At 41.6% G+C, this 18,729-nt stretch overlaps 1 protein-coding gene across 4 annotated transcripts in view; it reads right to left on the bottom strand.

The window, feature by feature from the left end:
• Positions 1-18,729, bottom strand: part of NFATC1 (nuclear factor of activated T cells 1) — a 282,233-nt gene that overhangs the window by 198,068 nt on the left and 65,436 nt on the right. For all 4 annotated transcript variants that reach the window (XM_068237039.1, XM_068237037.1, XM_068237040.1 and 1 more), the window contains exon 4: positions 9,489-9,691. In XM_068237039.1, the coding sequence (XP_068093140.1) occupies positions 9,489-9,691 (203 nt within the window). The remainder of the gene's footprint in view (positions 1-9,488; positions 9,692-18,729) is intronic.

Here is an 18,729-nt window from a genome sequence, read left to right on the forward strand (position 1 = left end):
ATGCTGCTGGTACAGTGGTGGCTGCTGGTGAGTGGCTGTTACTGCTGTTGAAATATTCACAACAATTACAGCACCCTGATACTGCGCTCATATGCTGAGTCAGATGTTATATAGGTCACCTCTAAAAAAATGTTTTATATAAAAGATAATGAATCAAACATTCATCAAACATTCATATTACATGTGCTAAATTCTAAGTAAAAAAACACAATAGCAGGCAGTAACCACATGTATAATGTCCTTGCTCATATAATAATTATCATGTAGGAGCGCTCTTCCTAGATGCGTGCAACCATCAAAATAAAGTTCTTCAGTAAAAATGGTTAAGCGCTCTTCTCTGCCTGTTCCTTCTTAGACACAGCAAATATGTCATATAATGAAAAAGCCCCCCCTTCGGGGAGAGACTCACCAGACTTCTAGGCCTCCAAGGCCAATGCTCGCATTCGGGGTATTGGCCACCCCGCAGCCTCTCTGGCAGTCCTCTCTTGGCTATTCCCAGTCTGTGTAAGCAAAAAGCGGATTCCACATCGCGTAAAAGCGTACCAGTTTATTTTTAAAAAATTTAAAAACAGATCAGTGGTGTATAACCACTCATTGGGTCAGAAAACTTCATCAAAAATGAAAAAAACACAGCCAGCCCCTTGTTTTACAAGCTACCTGATTCCAGGTACAGGGGTATGCAGAGATGAGATGCACTAAGCTGGTGACAAGGCGCACGCCTCTGTCATTTAGCGTCCCTCTCCGCAATAACTTACTGGCTAGTGCTCTAAGAGATACCGAGCCTGCTGCACACAGACAATCCCGCCGCGTCCAGCGAGCGTCGTGCGCTGTGACGTCACTCCGTGGCTCCGCCCAACGTTTCGTTGCCCTAGCAACTCCTCAGGGGCTACGGAGGCACGGAGAGTGACGTCCTTTATCCTCTATTCCCTCTAATAGAGGATAAAGGACGTCACTCTCCGTGCCTCCGTAGCCCCTGAGGAGTTGCTAGGGCAACGAAACGTTGGGCGGAGCCACGGAGTGACGTCACAGCGCACGACGCTCGCTGGACGCGGCGGGATTGTCTGTGTGCAGCAGGCTCGGTATCTTTTAGAGCACTAGCCAGTAAGTTATTGCGGAGAGGGACGCTAAATGACAGAGGCGTGCGCCTTGTCACCAGCTTAGTGCATCTCATCTCTGCATACCCCTGTACCTGGAATCAGGTAGCTTGTAAAACAAGGGGCTGGCTGTGTTTTTTTCATTTTTGATGAAGTTTTCTGACCCAATGAGTGGTTATACACCACTGATCTGTTTTTAAATTTTTTAAAAATAAACTGGTACGCTTTTACGCGATGTGGAATCCGCTTTTTGCTTACACAGACTGGGAATAGCCAAGAGAGGACTGCCAGAGAGGCTGCGGGGTGGCCAATACCCCGAATGCGAGCATTGGCCTTGGAGGCCTAGAAGTCTGGTGAGTCTCTCCCCGAAGGGGGGGCTTTTTCATTATATGACATATTTGCTGTGTCTAAGAAGGAACAGGCAGAGAAGAGCGCTTAACCATTTTTACTGAAGAATGTTACTGCTGTTGGCATAGTGGTGGCTGCTGGTGCGTGGCCATTACTGCTGCTGACATAGTGGGGCTGCTGGTGAGTGGCTTTTGCTGCTGGCATAGTGGGGGCTGCTGGTGGGTGGCTTTTGTTGCTGCTGCTGTTGGCATAGTGGGGGCTGCTGGCGAGTGGCTTTTATTGCTGCTGCTGGCATAGTGGGGGCTGCTGGCGAGTGGCTTTTATTGCTGGCATAGTGGGGGCTGCTGGCGAGTGGCTTTTATTGCTGGCATAGTGGGGGCTGCTGGCGAGTGGCTTTTATTGCTGGCATAGTGGGGGCTGCTGGCGAGTGGCTTTTGCTGCTGCTGCTGGCATAGTGGGGGCTGCTGGTGAGTGGCTTTTGCGGATGCTGCTGCTGGCATAGTGGGGGCTGCTTGAAAGTGGCTTTTATTGCTGGCATAGTGGGGGCTGCTGGTTGGTGGCTTTTGCTGCTGGTGGCATAGTGGGGGCTGCTGGTGGGTGGCTTTTGTTGCTGCTGCTGTTGGCATAGTGGGGGCTGCTGGTGAGTGGCTTTTGCGGATGCTGCTGCTGGCATAGTGGGGGCTGCTGGCGAGTGGCTTTTATTGCTGGCATAGTGGGGGCTGCTGGTTGGTGGCTTTTTCTGCTGGTGGCATAGAGGGGGCTGCTTGCGAGTGGCTTTTGCTGCTGCTGCTGCTGGCATAGTGGGGGCTGCTTGCGAGTGGCTTTTGCTGCGGCTGCTGCTGGCATAGTGGGGGCTGCTGGCGAGTGGCTTTTGCTGCTGCTGCTGGCATAGTGTGGGCCTCTCCATCCACTTCGCCTCCTCAACCGGGACGCTATCTTCCATGCTGCTCTGTTGCCCCGCTCTGCCTCCCCTTTCGTTCCGTCCCATGGTAGATAAAGCAGGACTACAAGAAAATGGCCATCGTTGTCCACGAATATGGATGGCAGTGGCCATTTTCTTGTAGTCCTCCTTTAACTACAATGGGACGGAACGAAAGTGGGAGGCAGAGCGGGGCAACAGAGCAGTGCGGAGCTAGACAGAGAGCTGACACTGTGACACATGCCCAAAGCTGCCGCGACACATGTATGTGTTGCGGCACATGGGTTGGGAACCACTGTACTAAGGATTACTCAGGCTGGAGGTCTTTGGAGAACATGAGTGATCCTGCAAGACTGATTTATTACAAACTTCTAAATGGGATCAAAAAGTTTCCCAGTGGAAGAAAGAAATGGGACGCCACCTGGATAAGTAGTACATTTTGTTTTACCTTATATCATAGTAACAGCAAGCATGAAGTTTCAGTCATCAAGATCTTCATCAAGTGCACTTGATACAAGACCAGCTTGATGATCAAAATGTAAAGAAGCAAAGTTTGTAAATCATCCAGGTGGAAGCCGGGTTCTTCCTTCCATTGTGACTCTTACATGGTCCATCAGGAATCTGGACCATTCTGGTTTGACTCCCTGGGACATAAAACCTCTTATTGTGTGATGATTGCATGAAGTTACATACTATTCGGACTGTTTGCAAAGTTCCCACCAGTCTCCTAAAAGTTGAAACAGAGAGGGTTGCTGAATGGTTAGCAAATTTGCAGTGGTGCAACCACAACTGCCTGTATATGTCCATAACAAGATTCTTACAAAAATAACTCCTGGCTAGATCTTGTAAAGAAAGAAGACACACCATCTGTAGGTGATTGGATGTACATTTTAATTCACCAACCCTTCAGCAACCCATACATTGCCTCAATATGACCATATGGGGATTGTAAAATACTGCCACTTAAAAGAAACCAGAGATGAACGCTTTGGCAGTAAATAAACATAACCCCCGATAGATTTTACAAAATAAATACTATACCTGGTATTTTCGCCGCTCTGGTGTGCCGTTTTTTGTGTTTTTTTTTTACTAAAACTCCATGCAAAACACAGTTCATCAGAAAAGCATATTATTTAGTGGGCTGTGTGCAAAATGTAATCACCATTTCTAAAAAAAAATATACAGAAAGGGGAAAGCAGAGCCAGAAGGGTGCAGGCTTGGGCTTGAAAATACATCAGAGAAGACCGACTCAGCTATAATGATTCCTGAGCAAAGCCAGACTGAATGCTCAGTCGGGGATTTTATCAGGGCTGATTAGAAGCAGGCTGAGCAGTGAAGGATGAAGCAGAGAGCAGGGTAGGTGTTTTCTCTAATGTTCCCACTGATATATATGGTAAAATACATGAGGGTGCTTCGTCTCTGGTTCACTTTAACAGCAGACAAGTTTTAATCCAGACAACGTTATTGGGATCATTTATTTTCTAGCTCTGAAAAATATGACTGATATTATAATTCATTTGCACAGTGCTGGCAGTTTTTCTGCAGTGCTTTACAGAAGGTACTGAACAATCCACTAACTCAAGCAGGCTTACAGTCTAGTAATCCTATCGCAATCTAGAGGTGAATATTTACAGAAGGGGAAAGCCTAGAAATGTTAGGATCTCCTTCTTATTGTTGCCAAATATGTCATATTAAGGATTCAGTGTGAATTTCCAGAGTAATAGCAGGCCTGTACAGCTGTTTCACAGTAATTAGGAATACCATTGGGGTAGATTGGGAGTCAGCACAAAAGCTCTTTTATCTAGGCTGGTGCTGGCTTTCACCATGACAGAACTGTACTGAACCTCAAATCATGAGGGGGTATGATAATATCAATGTTGAGAACATGCTGTCATAAATCTTTCAATTAATAAATTTGCCATTAACAGCAGACGGACAACTAGTTTATTTTTGTATGTCAAGAGCTCAGTGTTCGGTAGGCGAATATGTACGCCATTTCCTGCTGAAGTCAGGAATTTGTCATCTCAACAAATAATGGTGACATTGGACACTTTGCCCAAGTCTCTCCTAATTATTTGTACATGTATGTAAGAATAAAACTAAGTTATTTATACTGGACTTTCAAATAGCCTGTTTTAATTACACCATGTTTTTGTGAAACCCAGATCAACTTTTGTACTTTAATTTAAAAAAAAAATAACTGATAGACTTCTGTTCAAACTAAAATTAAAGTGGCCTAAACATTTGTATCCCTCTCATTTGAAATCAGATTTTATATCGGTGGCAGATTCAGTATTTTTGTGGCATAGAGTTGCTGTTTATTTAGTTTAGCAGATTATTTAAGCTATCATTATCTAAAGCCCCATCTACACGAAGGGACATTGCAGCGATCCGGCGGCTCGATTAGCCGCCGGATCGCCTCTTCCGCGTGCCCGCCGCGTCCCCGCTCGCCTTGCGTGCGCCGCATACGATTCCCCGCTCGTGCCCGCTCGTCCCCGCCGGCGCCGCTTATCTCCCGCACGATTCCCTGCCATTGTCCCCTCGCGGAGATCGAGCAGGGAGTCGGCGGTGCGGAGATCCGTCCTGTCGGATCTTATCAATCGAGCCGCATGAGCGGCTCGATTGATAAGGAGCATCGCGGCCGCATCTACGCGTGTAGATGCGGCTTAAAATGTTAAACCAATCTTAAGGCCCCTTTTCCACTTGTGCATTGCTGATTGCATTTTCAGTAATGCACAGTGTGTGTGATATGCAAGACATCAGAAATGCATAGACTGCACTGTTTGATGTTTACCATGCACCATGTTTCAGCGCGGTAATACTATGGAAGGTTCTGTGCCATTTTTTGTGTAAATGCTGTGTGATTCCATTCATTATAATTGAATGGGATCTGCATCGCATTGATGACAATCAGAAAGCAATGCAGGTGCTGTATGTTTCTAAGGCCATCTGGGCTGCACCTAGTGTACAAGTAGGAAAGTGGTCTAAAGATGGCACTTCAACAAAATTCTGAAAAATATTTGTTGAAAAGAGGAATAATGAAAATGAAATGAATGCGTTTACATTAGAACTGTCAACATAAACTGCCATAAACTGCAAGAGGGAAAATTAGTTACTAATTAAAGCAAACTAGTTGAAAACAAAGTGATAGAGATAAACAACTGTATCTATAGCTCACACTGTAATAACACTGTTAATCTTTAAAAAAGATTTCCCAGGGTGCTTATTCTTTTTAGAAAGAAGCTGTAAAGAATTGAACTCCACACATTTTTAGTTGTTAAAACAGTCTTAAACATCAGCTATGTTTTTAGAATGGTCTATGTCCACCCTATTTTTTTATTCTGGTATTGGGAGTCGCATAAAAAAGAAGGTAATGAGAAATTTTATAAAAGACATCTGAAATGGAGGCTGCCATATTTATTTCCTTTTACATGTACATTGCCAGGCTGTCCCCTGAACAAGAATATAGATTAGATGTTTAACTTAAAGAGAAGCTGAAGCGAAAAAAAATATGATATTATGAATTGGTTGTGTAATAGACTATTACTAGCAAAGAAAATTACTAGAAACATTACTAGCAAAGAAAATATTATATTTTTATTTGCAGTTATTTTTTTTTTTTACAACATTGCATCATTCTCGAATAGTTGCAGTTTACACACTACTCAGCATTCTAAATGATTTTACAGAGCAGGCTAGTGAACTCTTGAACCTTTCTCTGCAGAGAAAAAGAAAATACTTTGACAGACACTTGAGATAATAAGCTTCAGAAGACAGAGCTCTCTGCGACTTTGAAAGTTGTGGAGCTCAATGGCTCTTTTGCATAGATAACAACTGAAGTTTCTTACCTCTTCCTGTACTGGAAACAATATTATATTTATGACTCTGCTCCTAATGTTTTATTTCTTAGCTGTACTACACATACAAATCATTATATCATATTTTTTTCGCTTCAGTGTCTCTTTAAGCTTATTTTAGGTGTGTGATTCAGACCCTACTGATGGCAAATAGCTCAGGAACTCAGGCAACTGGAATTGTTTAATATGAAATAAATATGGCAGCCTCCATATACCTCTCACTTCAGGTTTCCTTTAACCACTTAACAACCTCTGCCACGTTTATCTACGCCCCTTTAAAATTCACAGGGGCGTAGATAGGCAACTCCTGTTTATTTTCCTGCTGTGCGCGATCGTGTTCGCGTGCACGCGGACGTGCATACGCGTCGGGCACCCGCTGGTCCGTGATTGGCTGATGTGAACATGTGTTCACAAAGCCAATGACAGTGCTCATTCATGCAGAATGTGTGTAAACATTGTATCAGTCACTATGCTGTTACAGTTACTGATCAGCATCAGTGAGGGTTTTTTTAAATAAATTATACCCCCATTAAGCCCATTAACCCTTGCCTCCCTTAAATGTGAAAACTGCTGTGGTTTTTAGGTGATAAACCCCATGGTTGAGAGGTGGTTAAATAGGATTGCGAACAATTATTTTTGTCAAAAAACAAAACGTAGATAGAAATTTGACATATAGGGACAAAGATAGCCACAAACCTGGCATCTAAACCTGCAACAAACCTGGCATTTAGAAAGATATTGTTAGATATCTTTCCAAAACTGAAAACATTTGATTGAAGTTTTATGGTAGGTTCTGTCAGATCCAAAACAAAATACAAAGCAGCACTCTCCTCCACTCAAAACTGCAATGGCAGCAGCTTGGTGCTTGGAGGCAGCACTCTCCACACAATGCAAGGACTTCAACTAGCATCAGTACACGAGAGGTCCTAGCGTCCCTACTACATAGCTGGAATCATGCAGCTCCCAGGTGAAAGATGGGCTGAGAATTATCCATGCTATCTTCAGGCACTATTGGATACGTGCGCTTAAGTAATCCTGTTAGTTTGGTCACTTTTCCTAACATGGTGTGGAGAAGCATGTTACAAGTAGAATGCTGGGGTGGGTGGCAAACTCAAAACAGTTGCCCAGAGTTCCAGCTACATTATGAGATAGCAATATGTACTAAAAAAGGATGTTAACTGGGTTTGTATTGTCTTTACATACAGGAATAACTAATATAGGGGTCTACAATGATCAAAGGCAGGTATTAATGTCTATAAAAAAAGGCAGACCTCTAGTATAAAAATGAATACTGCAAAGATAGGCGAAGTGACCAATCATATTCAATCATTTTCTGGGTATAAAGGAGTAAATTAACAAATCAGTTTATTATGCATATGTGACATCACTCAAAACTCATATAAACATACCATAGATTTCCTGTGACAACGCATAGGCTAATCCCCCCTCCCCCCTTGCCCTACCCACACTTTGCTGATCTTGCCTTTATGTTTGTAACTTTGAGGTTTATGCCTTTATCGAGGTCTGTAAACTTAACCCATCCTCAGTAACCTTTGTGCATGCGCAGCAAGCATAAAAAAGACATTGCAGTTGCATGTCAATGTTCCTGTACTTACACACATGCAAATAGATGCCTCAGGAGCAGGCTATATTTCTTGCAATAGCATGATGGATCTATAATATGTAAGCCACACTTTTTTTAAACCAAACCTGAAACTATGGTAACTGTATTTAGACAGCTGACCAGTGAATGTGTACCTTTTTTGTAGAAAAAAATAAACTTAGCACTTGCAGAACCTGTAGCAATAACACTTTTTTTTTCTTTACCTCCCCAGAGAAGTTTAATTGCATGCTTGAAAAAGCTGTGCACTTCAGACTACAAGATCCAATAAGTGTCACGCTATAAACTGAACGCTAAGGCTGAAGTGGATATTTACAGCTGTGTAAGTGAGATGTGATTTATAAAAAGCAACAGTCGCACGGCTCAGACTCTTCACGAAAGTAGTGTGTTACCAGAAAGGTTGTTGTGAGATGAAATGCCCCTCTGCACCTTCCTCACTCCTTCTTCCTGTAATATATTTGTTTTTACATCCTTCATTTTCTCAATCACGTTAAATTACCTTGGTGAAGCTATTGGAAGCTCCCATGTGTATAGAAAAGGCGTAGGCGAGCATACTAACTTGATTCCCGCTAAACGTCACGCATAATACACCTCACTCTAACCTCAAGAGAGAAGTGCATGTAGGGACAGTCAACAAACCATATTTTTACACTGCAGGAATAAAATACTGTGTGTACTAAAACACATCGGCACAAGAGAAGTGCTCCTTCTTTTTTTAATATATATGGGTACATGAACGGGGCATGAAAAAGTGGAAACCAAACTGTCATTCACTAAAATATTCTATATTTCTTAGCGGTACGCTGTATTTCTCATTCTTCAAAAAGAGTTACTCTGGTAGCCTCGAAAACTCGAGGCACTCTAATGAACCAATATTGACTGTCTGCTAAAAATTTGAGTATAGCTGTCAGATAGCAAATTATTTTCTAAGGAAAACTGTACTAATAGGGGCATGAAGACAATCATGTTCTTGTTTTATTTAATAGGGCAGCTCATACTTGGAATGCATACATGCGAAAATGACGCCAGGAGATTTGGGCAAAGGGTAAGGCCGAAAAACAGCTCACCCTGCTCCTGTAAAAGTCCCGGCGGTGTTAATTACCATTCCCCCTCAAGGCCGCCATTTACTCAGGAGAAAGATGTAATTTGGCTGGCAGCCATTGCTGGTGGCCTAATTACGCTGTTTTTAAAAAAAATTGGGCACCGTCTTTTGACGGCGCCCACATTACTGTCTTAGCGCCACTATAACCGTAAGTCTCCATAAAGCCTATGGCGGTGCATGGTGTGCCCAAACTTCCCTGTGTCGTTTTGCGCTTTTTCGACTTGGAATACCTGCTAAGGTTTCTTGGTATGTTGAATCCTGTTGTTCAAATACCAAAGTAACCTCTTTTGAAACCAGGGTAAGATGATAAGCCCATAACTCTAATCCTGGTTTGAAATGGTAACCTGTGTTACTAATGACAACAATTATAATTAAAGAATAACGTTTACAGTTTTCTACTGAATGCCTTTACATAATAAACCAAGTTTTTGGGGGACTTGAAATAATTCTATAACTACAGCAGTAAATATGGAAAAGAACACACAGTACCACTAGGCAGACACAGCAGTAAGCTAATGTGTGACAAGCATGCGGCTGGGATTCTTACATGGCTTTCATATTGTTCTCAGGCAGCAGTGGGATTTCCAGGACTTTGGTGTTGGAGATGATGGTCTCATGGCTTGTCGTAGAAACGGTCTTGCCTGTGATGCGATGGACTTGATAGAAAGCATGAGGTCGCAGCAGGCGATCGTCTGCCGTGCCGATGAACAGCTGGAGGGTGAGTGGCTCGCTCTCTAAATACCCGTGTAGCTGGCAAGAGAACAAAAGTTTTAGGCAACAAAATAAAAGGAACAATCAGGACAGGTGCTGAGTGTTAGGCCATCATTTTGCCCGCCAATATTGGTATAATAAAAAAGGTGTAAGTCAGAAAAATGTCTCATTACTTCAGTGACCCGAGGCAGTGGAGCTAGATTTAATCTTTATACATAAGGCTGCATGTGCTTAGCGCATAAAGACAATATCAATCTCCGCTGAGAAGGAGAGAGCTCACATTGCTGCTGGATGCAGCAGGCACACAATGGCTTACTCAGACTGACATCTGCACAATTTAGGACTTAATATGAAACATGGTGATCCCAACATTAAAATTAAAGAGCACCATTTATGGGATGTTTAAAAAAAAATAGATGATTGCAAATGTAATATATTTGTAGCCACTATAGCATGGAGGCTTTGTGATATTTTTATGAATAACGCATTAAAGCTCTAGACTGATTTTGTTTGCCTTATAGTCAGGTGTCGGACTGATGGAGCCCCTTCAATGATTTATAAGATACATGCAGGTGTGAGATACTCAGTGTGTGTGTGTGTATGTGTGTGTGTGTGTGTCTGCGCACATGTGTGTGTCTGTCTGTGAAGATGTACGTTATAAAGCTGGCAAGCACCATACAACAACATGTTCAAAGTATTTTCAAAATGTTGCAAATTATACTAGAGGGATGTGGAAAGACTGTACGATTAAGATGGTATAGTGTATAGCCACTAGAATGAACAATGGTCATACACTATAGCCACTAGAATGAACAATGGTCATACACTAGCACACCACCATTTCTAAAAAGAATCGTAAACCTCTGATGCCAACCTCTCTAACACCCCCCCCCCCCCCATTGCTGCTTGATCCCTTCCCCCATGACTTTGTGGGCAGCAGCTTAGTGCAGCAATACAGTGCGGAGCCATTCAAGTAACCCCTGATGTCCCCACCAGTGCTGCCTGATGCCCCTTCCCCCAGAGGCGTTAGTGTGTGCAACACCGCATGAGTTGTGGCCAGCGCAGGCTTTAGTGTGGGTGGCGGCTGTGAGTAGCGTAGGCTTTAGTGTGGGCAGTGGCTGTGGGCGGCTCATATTTTAGTGTGGCTGGCGGCTGGGAGTAGCGTAGGCTTTAGTGTGGGCAGTGGCTGTGGGCGGCTCATATTTTAGTGTGGCTGGCGGCTGGGAGTAGCGTAGGCTTTAGTGTGGGCAGTGGCTGTGGGCGGCTCATATTTTAGTGTGGCTGGCGGCTGGGAGTAGCGTAGGCTTTAGTGTAGGCAGTGGCTGTGGGCGGCTCATATTTTAGTGTGGCTGGCGGCTGGGAGTAGCGTAGGCTTTAGTGTGGGCAGTGGCTGTGGGCGGCTCATATTTTAGTGTGGCTGGCGGCTGGGAGTAGCGTAGGCTTTAGTGTGGGCAGTGGCTGTGGGCGGCTCATATTTCAGTGTGGGTGGCGGCTTAGGTACATTTGTCAGTTATGCACATGCAGCAGCTGCACCCACACCGTGCATAATTACAACTGTCTTGTAAAATATATTGATAAGCCAATCTATTTATACTAGACCACTGAACTGAACATCACTGCAATGTAGGTTCTAAATGCAGATTTTACAAACAAAATATCTGTTAATTACTAAAGGTGGCCACTCGCCATACATTTTTTTAAAATATCTGTTCAATTCAAGAATAGCAACCAATTTTTCTGACTGATTGTAACAATTCAAAAATCTTACCTGTGTTAAATGTTTCCCCAATCATGAATGAAATAATTGATAGCTCAGAAAAAATTGATTGTAACTGTACAATTTTACCACCTCCATAAAGAAGGTATGAGGGCCAAAAGACTTTGAATACAGTACAGCTCTAATACTGCATGGAGGTGGAAAAATTAGCCAGTGAGTGACCAATTAAAATTGGATGTGTGTACCAGGCTCAAGTACTAATTTCTGCATAATATGCTCAAGCGGACCTGAACTCAGAAGGTCCCCTCTGCTCTAAAAGATATGCAACAGCATAATAACCTTTAAAGTAAAACGTTTCTTTGTTACAGCTGATACAAATCCTACAATACATCTGCAGTGTTTCTACTTTCTGCTTTCATGGAAGCAGACATATTGTTAACATCTTGTGCTGTCAAATGACCATATCTGCCGTGGCAGTCAGCTGATCAAATTACAACATGTGATTAGACACACATGAGGGGAAATTAGACATGCTAAACTATTTTTCTCTATATTATCCTATTATTTCTCTATGTTTTCCTTCTGTCCTGTGCAAGAGTTCAGGTCCACTTTAAAGAAATGACCCATGAAAATGATCTGTCATAGTTGCCTCTGCACCAAAGTAACCTGTGACATTTCACACAAGACTACAGCTATACTTCTGCTCTGAAGACTGTTGCTGTGTTTTCCTTCAGTTCCTTGTGGAAAATGGGACCACAGTTGGGCGGATTTGCAGCTTCAACCACAATACCAGCAAAGGATGTCATTTTGCTCTCCTTAGAGATTAATTTGTATTTCCCTTAAGGAAAATCCTTTTCTACCATGAAAGGGCGTTTTCCAGCCAAGTGATGCTGTGCAGATGAACAGGTACGCTTGTTTTGATTATAGATGACAATGCTGAAATATAAAAAATATCTGTGCTACCGCCTCAAAGTATTCAATTCTGTTGTGTATTGCAGCCATTTATAACTTTTCTCCAGATTCTATAAGAAGCAATAAAAAAGTAACATGTTACAGATGCCAAAGCAAATTGTTAAAGAAGGGCCCCCCTGGCAGTTTCTGACTATTTTTCTATTTCTTTGGGTCTCCTTTTTACGGAGGAAGTTTTAAATCAGGGTGATACCAAGTTTTGACTAAGTTCTGGAACCCACCAGGGGTGCTTTTCTGAGCGCTTCGTGATTTAAAAAACTATGTTGCTGTCACTTCCAGTAGGTAGTAGAAATTTAACATTACCGACAGGTTTTGGGTTAGTCCATCTCTTCACGGGGGATTCTCTTTAAAAAGACATTCCCTGAAAAACATTTATACAAAGATGCTGGCCATCCTCCCTGAGAACCCCCCATTAGTAAATGGGATAGTCCAAAATCTTTCGGTAATGTCAGATTTCTACTATTTACTATAAGTGCCAGCAACATAGGAGAAAAGTAATGTATGGCTTATTTTACTCTGGAAGAAACTTACTTCTTATTTGTATATGTTTACATGTATTTTAAATTTTAAGATTTTCGCGACAGAGGTCCCTTAACTTAGGTAAGTTTTCCCCCAACAAGCCTTCCTGTTTTGAAACTGTCTGTAACCCAAATATTTCTATTTTTTTTCTAATAAGGACAGCATTAAAAAAATCCCTTATCCAGGTGAAAGGGTTGTCAGCCTGATAGCCTCAGATCATTCAAAGTCCACTAAGTTGCCTGATATGGCTTATCTCTTCTGGAAAAACATGCCACTTGGTTAGCATAGGAAGTTATGTGTAAAATGAAGCAGTATACAAACTGTAAAACTGCTCTGGACGTTAAAGGAGAGCTCTGTTGAATTTTATTGGCTTCAGAACAGGAAAATAGCACATTTTCTAATTTACATATTTAAAAAAGAGTTGTTCTTTTAAAGTTCTCACTTGCAAATATTCAATATTTTCTAAGCAGTTGATAGATAGGATCCCAGTTTCAGTAAAAATAGAAGGAAATCTGAACAGCCACCAATAAGCAGAACTGTAGCCTTCCACCAATAAGCAGAACTGTAGCTTTAAATTCTCAGCAGCCACCATTTAGGCAGAACTTTAGCTGGAACAGCACCCACTTCCTGTTTAGACAAGCATGCAAAGACCAGGTCTCTGCACCCTGAGACCAGTCAATGCAATATGGAGAAGTAATCTGCACCACTAATATGATAAGCGCTCCTTTATTAAGAAGCATGTAATAACAAGCAGTCATTAACAGACAGAAATTAGACCATGGCTGCCAAGCTGGGGGCTGGACGTGGAAACACAGATGGGTGTTACCAGAGCCTCGACAGCGGTTTTGATGGGAGTTAATGGGAGTGAATGGGATGGAGAATAGGAGGGAATGGGTGGGCAAGGATGGAGGAGGGAACATCAAAGCAAGGCTGCCTCTTCCTGTCCAAATATTTGATTTTAGCCATAAGTCAAATGTTTCAAGGAGTGATTAAGGGGAGCAGGGGGAATGAAGAGAGCATCGGACAATGCACGGAGGTATGTGGGTCCAGCATGAACTTACCTCTGTGCTGACCTCAGGTTGCTTTGCCTTAGGTCAGGTATATTTTATGGTATAACCAGTTAAGCTTCTCTTGTATAGATGACAAGTTAATAATGTTTTTGTTATATTGTATATGAATTAAAGAAGCTCTATGCCAAAGGAACATGTGTAACTTACACTGAGGGCCCGTTTCCACTACAGCGAATCTGCATGCGTTTTGTGCATGCAGATTCGCACAAGCAATAGAGGTGGATGGGCCTGTTTCCACTTCTGCGTGATTCTGTGCGGTTTGTCGTGCAGAAAAATCTGAACGGCAAAGACCCATCAGAATTTGCACGCTGCACACCCGCATGCGAATCGTCGATAATGTAACTAAATAGGAAAACCGCAAGCGTTTTAGTCTTATCTTCTTTTAAAAACCTATGTCAACGCATGCCAGCATTGACATGGTTAAAATCACGTTGCGCAAACTGCGAGCGATTCCACGTGAAAATCCGCATAGAAACAGCAATGAAACTGCAACCGCATCCAGATTCGTTGCCGCGATTTTCCCGTCGAAATGCGCCACACAAGAGGAAACGGGCACTAACAGAAACTCTTTTTGTTGTAATAACCAGCACTAAACCATTCATTTAATTGTGGGCATATAATACACAAGAAAGGCGCTGGAAATAAATATTGAACCATAAGATCTGCAGGATATAGACATGCAAGAAATGAATGCCTCTAGTTGAAACCCAGGTAAAAACCTAACAGTAGTGAGGACTGAGCTACAGTAGCTTTGTTAGAGTCCCATATAAATCAGTCAGATAGACAACACACTTTTTTACTTCTGATTTGATCTCATGTGATTAAAGTACCAATTAAAATTCTATAGGGCACAAGAATAATCAATCAGAATGTATCCTCGCCTGGGTACATCTGAATCTCATTGGCTTCTGTGTACCATCGCGCTTTGCTCTATGTCATAAGGCGTGAATAACATATTTCTGTCTTCAGTTTATGGGAACTTAAAAAAAAAAAGTGAGGTATAACAGGAAATTTAAAATGTGCTACAAGAAATACGTGACAACTTGGTACTTTTACATAAGGTGTAATTTGTTGTTGTTTGGACTCCCATACAGCTTCCTGTTTGCACACAAAATGTTGCATAGGAAAAAATTACCATATCTCATTATAGCACAGTGACATAAACAGCAATTTAGCATCATATGTGCTAATTTCACCTACACATCAGTGTGTGTATTCATGTAGTATTGGTCTGTAACACATTCTGAACAGTATTTTCAGTTTGTTTGGGGCCCCTTCATAACAGATTGCTCGAGTTACTTCTTTGTTTACACATTATGAGGAGTTGGTTGGCACCTACTTTGGAATATTCCAATATTAATATTGGCTATAAGCCTCATTTAACATAAGCTGGAATATTATTTATTTCATCTGATCTAAAGTAAAAAAAAAAAAAAAATACAGTAAGCTGTAGTCAATATGTTATGGAAATCTCTGTTAGTGCTTTTGTCCGACAAATTTATGAAAATTGTAATCTTTTTTTTTTTTTTTTCCAATGTTCCTAATTCTTTTTATACTCATTTGCCTTGGTTGGTAATTTTATGGTTTATTGCTGTTAATTTGCAATAAAATTTAATATTTTTGAAATGTATCATAAAAAGTGAGTACCGTAGGTCAATTTGCAGCACTGCAAATCTCAACAGAATTATTAAAAAGAAAAAAAGCATGCTGTTTCTGACTCAAAAGACTAAAACTTAATTCATTAGAAGTATGAGCACCTTCCTCAGGGTTGGCAGGTGTGGCACAGGAGGCTCCTAGCAGGTGCATATCATTACTATTTAATAATGATTGTTATAAAATTGTATTCACTCCTAATACTTTTAGCCACAGCCCCTGAACAAGCATGCAGATCAGGTGCTCTGACTGAAGTCAGACTGGATTAGCTGCATGCTTGTTTCAGGTGTGTGATTCAGCCACTACTGCCACCAAAGAGATCAGCAGGACTGCCAGGAAACTGGTATTGCTAAAAAGGAAACATCCATATCCCTCTAAGTTAAGGTACCCTTTAAAGAATAGGAATGGCAATGCTTAGGAGAACTTATAGAAAAGCATGTGATTGGTTTGATCAGCTGATAAATTTGTAAGGTTCTGATTTGCTGTGATGACTTTCTGGTTTAACATATGATCATGTACCAGCAAATCAGAGCCTTGCAAATCTATCAGCTGATCATTGGGTATCATTTGGATCACATGTTTTCCATGAATTCTCCTAAGCATTGCCATCCTTATTTATGAATACTACTCACAGTAGTCAGAGTTCCAGGGTGACTGCAAAAGTCCATTTTAAAGTGCCACTAAGTACTGGATGAATGGAAAAGCATTACCAATCAGAGTTGAGTTGTAGAAAAATGGGAAAAACTGGGGGACACTTAAGATTTTTGTTTTTTTATGCTTTTTATTTTAAATCTTTTTAAAAGACAACTGAAGCGAGAGGGATATGGAGGCTGCCATATTTATTTCCTTTTAAGCAAAACCAGTTGCCTTAAAAGGAATTAAATATGGCAGCCTCTATATCCTGCTGATCCTTTGCCTCTAATACTTTTAGCCAAAGACCCTGAACAAGCAGATGCAGATCAGGTGACATTGTCTAATCTGACAAGATTAGCTGCATACTTGTTTCTTGTGTTATTCAGACACTACTGCAGCCAAATTGGCTGGCAGAACTACCAGGGAACTGACAATAGAAAGTAAATATGGCATCCTCCATATCCCTCTAACTACAGTTGTCCTTTAAGGAGCATTGTATATTGCTATACATTACATTACCGATCTTCTGGAGAAATGTGTTTTTGGTATCAGCTTAGCCTCCCTAGAATGCAAAAGGCTAAAGTTGTTATATTCTGTTTAATTAAAAATACAGAAAAAACAATCAAGGTCCTGACAATTATTCACTTCCACAATAGGCGTACTTGTGAGTAATGTACAGTTACTTACAACACTCCTCTCCCTCCTATACATGCATTGTAATCATATTCTCCTAATGACTATCTCACAAAGCGTGCCTTTCTCTTCTGTCCTTTAAAGAAAACCAGCTTACTAGAAAACACAAAGATAGAGAGGCGATCTCAACGCTGTGCGTACAAAGGATGTATTTGTCCAATTTGTACTCGCTTCAGACAGCTTGAATCTGCCACATATTAGAGGTTCCTTGGTAAGAAGGCTTGAAAGAATGCTAACAGCATGACATGACACATGTATAATATGTCTGTGCCATCTTCCCTCTTAAATCCCTCTCTGGAATGCAGATATAGCTATATGTATTTTTTAGGTTCTGCAAGATAACAGCTTGAATGATGATTCTGCCCTAACCGGCAAGCAGGAACTCTAGCTGCCAGATTATTAATGATATCATTCATGCTTCCAAACAAGTAGCAAAACAAGGAGGCAAGCCAAAGAACGCACAAGAGTGAGCGCACACTACTTAACTGAATCACCGAACGGAATTAGACTTAATGATTTTTTTCTTAGTCGCTTACTATACAGGACGGGCATAGCACTTACTGGATGCTGAAAATTAGATGCATTGGGCATCATTTATTTCATACAGTAAAAGGCTCTTAGCACATGTAGAACTTTTGTCCTATTTATATCGCCTAGTAATAGTACAGCGATAACAAGTGAGATGTGTGGTCTCTCTGTGTACGCGTGTGTAGATCAGTGATTTGCGAAATGTAACCTAAAATCACTTCAATAATACTGTACCATCTTTGGGAATTACTTCACACATGCACAGGTAGTGCCATTAGCAATTCAGTGAGTTTCACCTACCAATACTCAAAATATTCATAAACATCAACTAAGGCGAAACCATAGCAGATAAAGTATCTAAAAAAGAAGGAGCGCTCTAAGTGCGTTACCCAGGATGAGACTTTTATTGCGCTTAAAAGTGGTTACTTACAGAATTGAAGATTAAAAACGCTTATCAGCGGGTGGGCTACCCGCTACACCCCTCAGCGGCAAGGCTGCACGCGCTGTGGCCACAATTCTGTAAGTAACCACTTTTAAGCGCAATAAAAGTCTCATCCTGGGTAACGCACTTAGAGCGCTCCTTCTTTTTTAGATACTTTTTGCACACTCCCTAACTTGGAGCAGCATAAACTGTGTTTGCCTGGTGTGGACTAGAGACTCATTGGATGTGATTGGTCAAGGCTTCCTGGAGTTGAAAGCGCAAGGAACACTTTTTTGTCCCATAGCAGATAAAACCTGTGAACGCTGTGCAGGACATAATAATTTCTATTTCTGCATAACGCTACATTTCTTTTTCAAGGATTTTAGGCTTCCCTACTACAAATCATTCTTTTATTTCTTGCTGTGCCTTCCAGTCTTGGAACAATTTTAGCTCTTGCCCTATGGCCAAAAGGCGATGGAAATGTATACAGATGAGGACCCATAACAGTAATAAAACCCCCAAAAGTACCCAACTCTTTATGACACTGTGCAAAAGGATATTTTTTTATTCCTAGAGTTGTGTTTTAAAGGTTGGAGTTAGATGTCCTCTTTAACCCTGAAGCTCAACACAGAATGTAAGCAGACACTTGAGAGAGGTTCCAGTCTATGGTATAGCAGAGGATCTGCTGAAGCTCAGAAGAGGAGTAAAGTTCAGGATTCTCAATAGTAAGTCACCAATTTGGAGGAGCATTCCAAACACAGAAAACAATTTCTGTCAAACTAAAGCCTGGTACACACTTTCAATTATTACTGGCCAGTCACTGACCAATTTTACCACCTCCATGTAGTATGGGGGTTTACCTACACAATCTGCT

This window comes from Hyperolius riggenbachi, chromosome 5, assembly GCF_040937935.1.
Source record: "Hyperolius riggenbachi isolate aHypRig1 chromosome 5, aHypRig1.pri, whole genome shotgun sequence".
NCBI lineage: Eukaryota > Metazoa > Chordata > Amphibia > Anura > Hyperoliidae > Hyperolius > Hyperolius riggenbachi.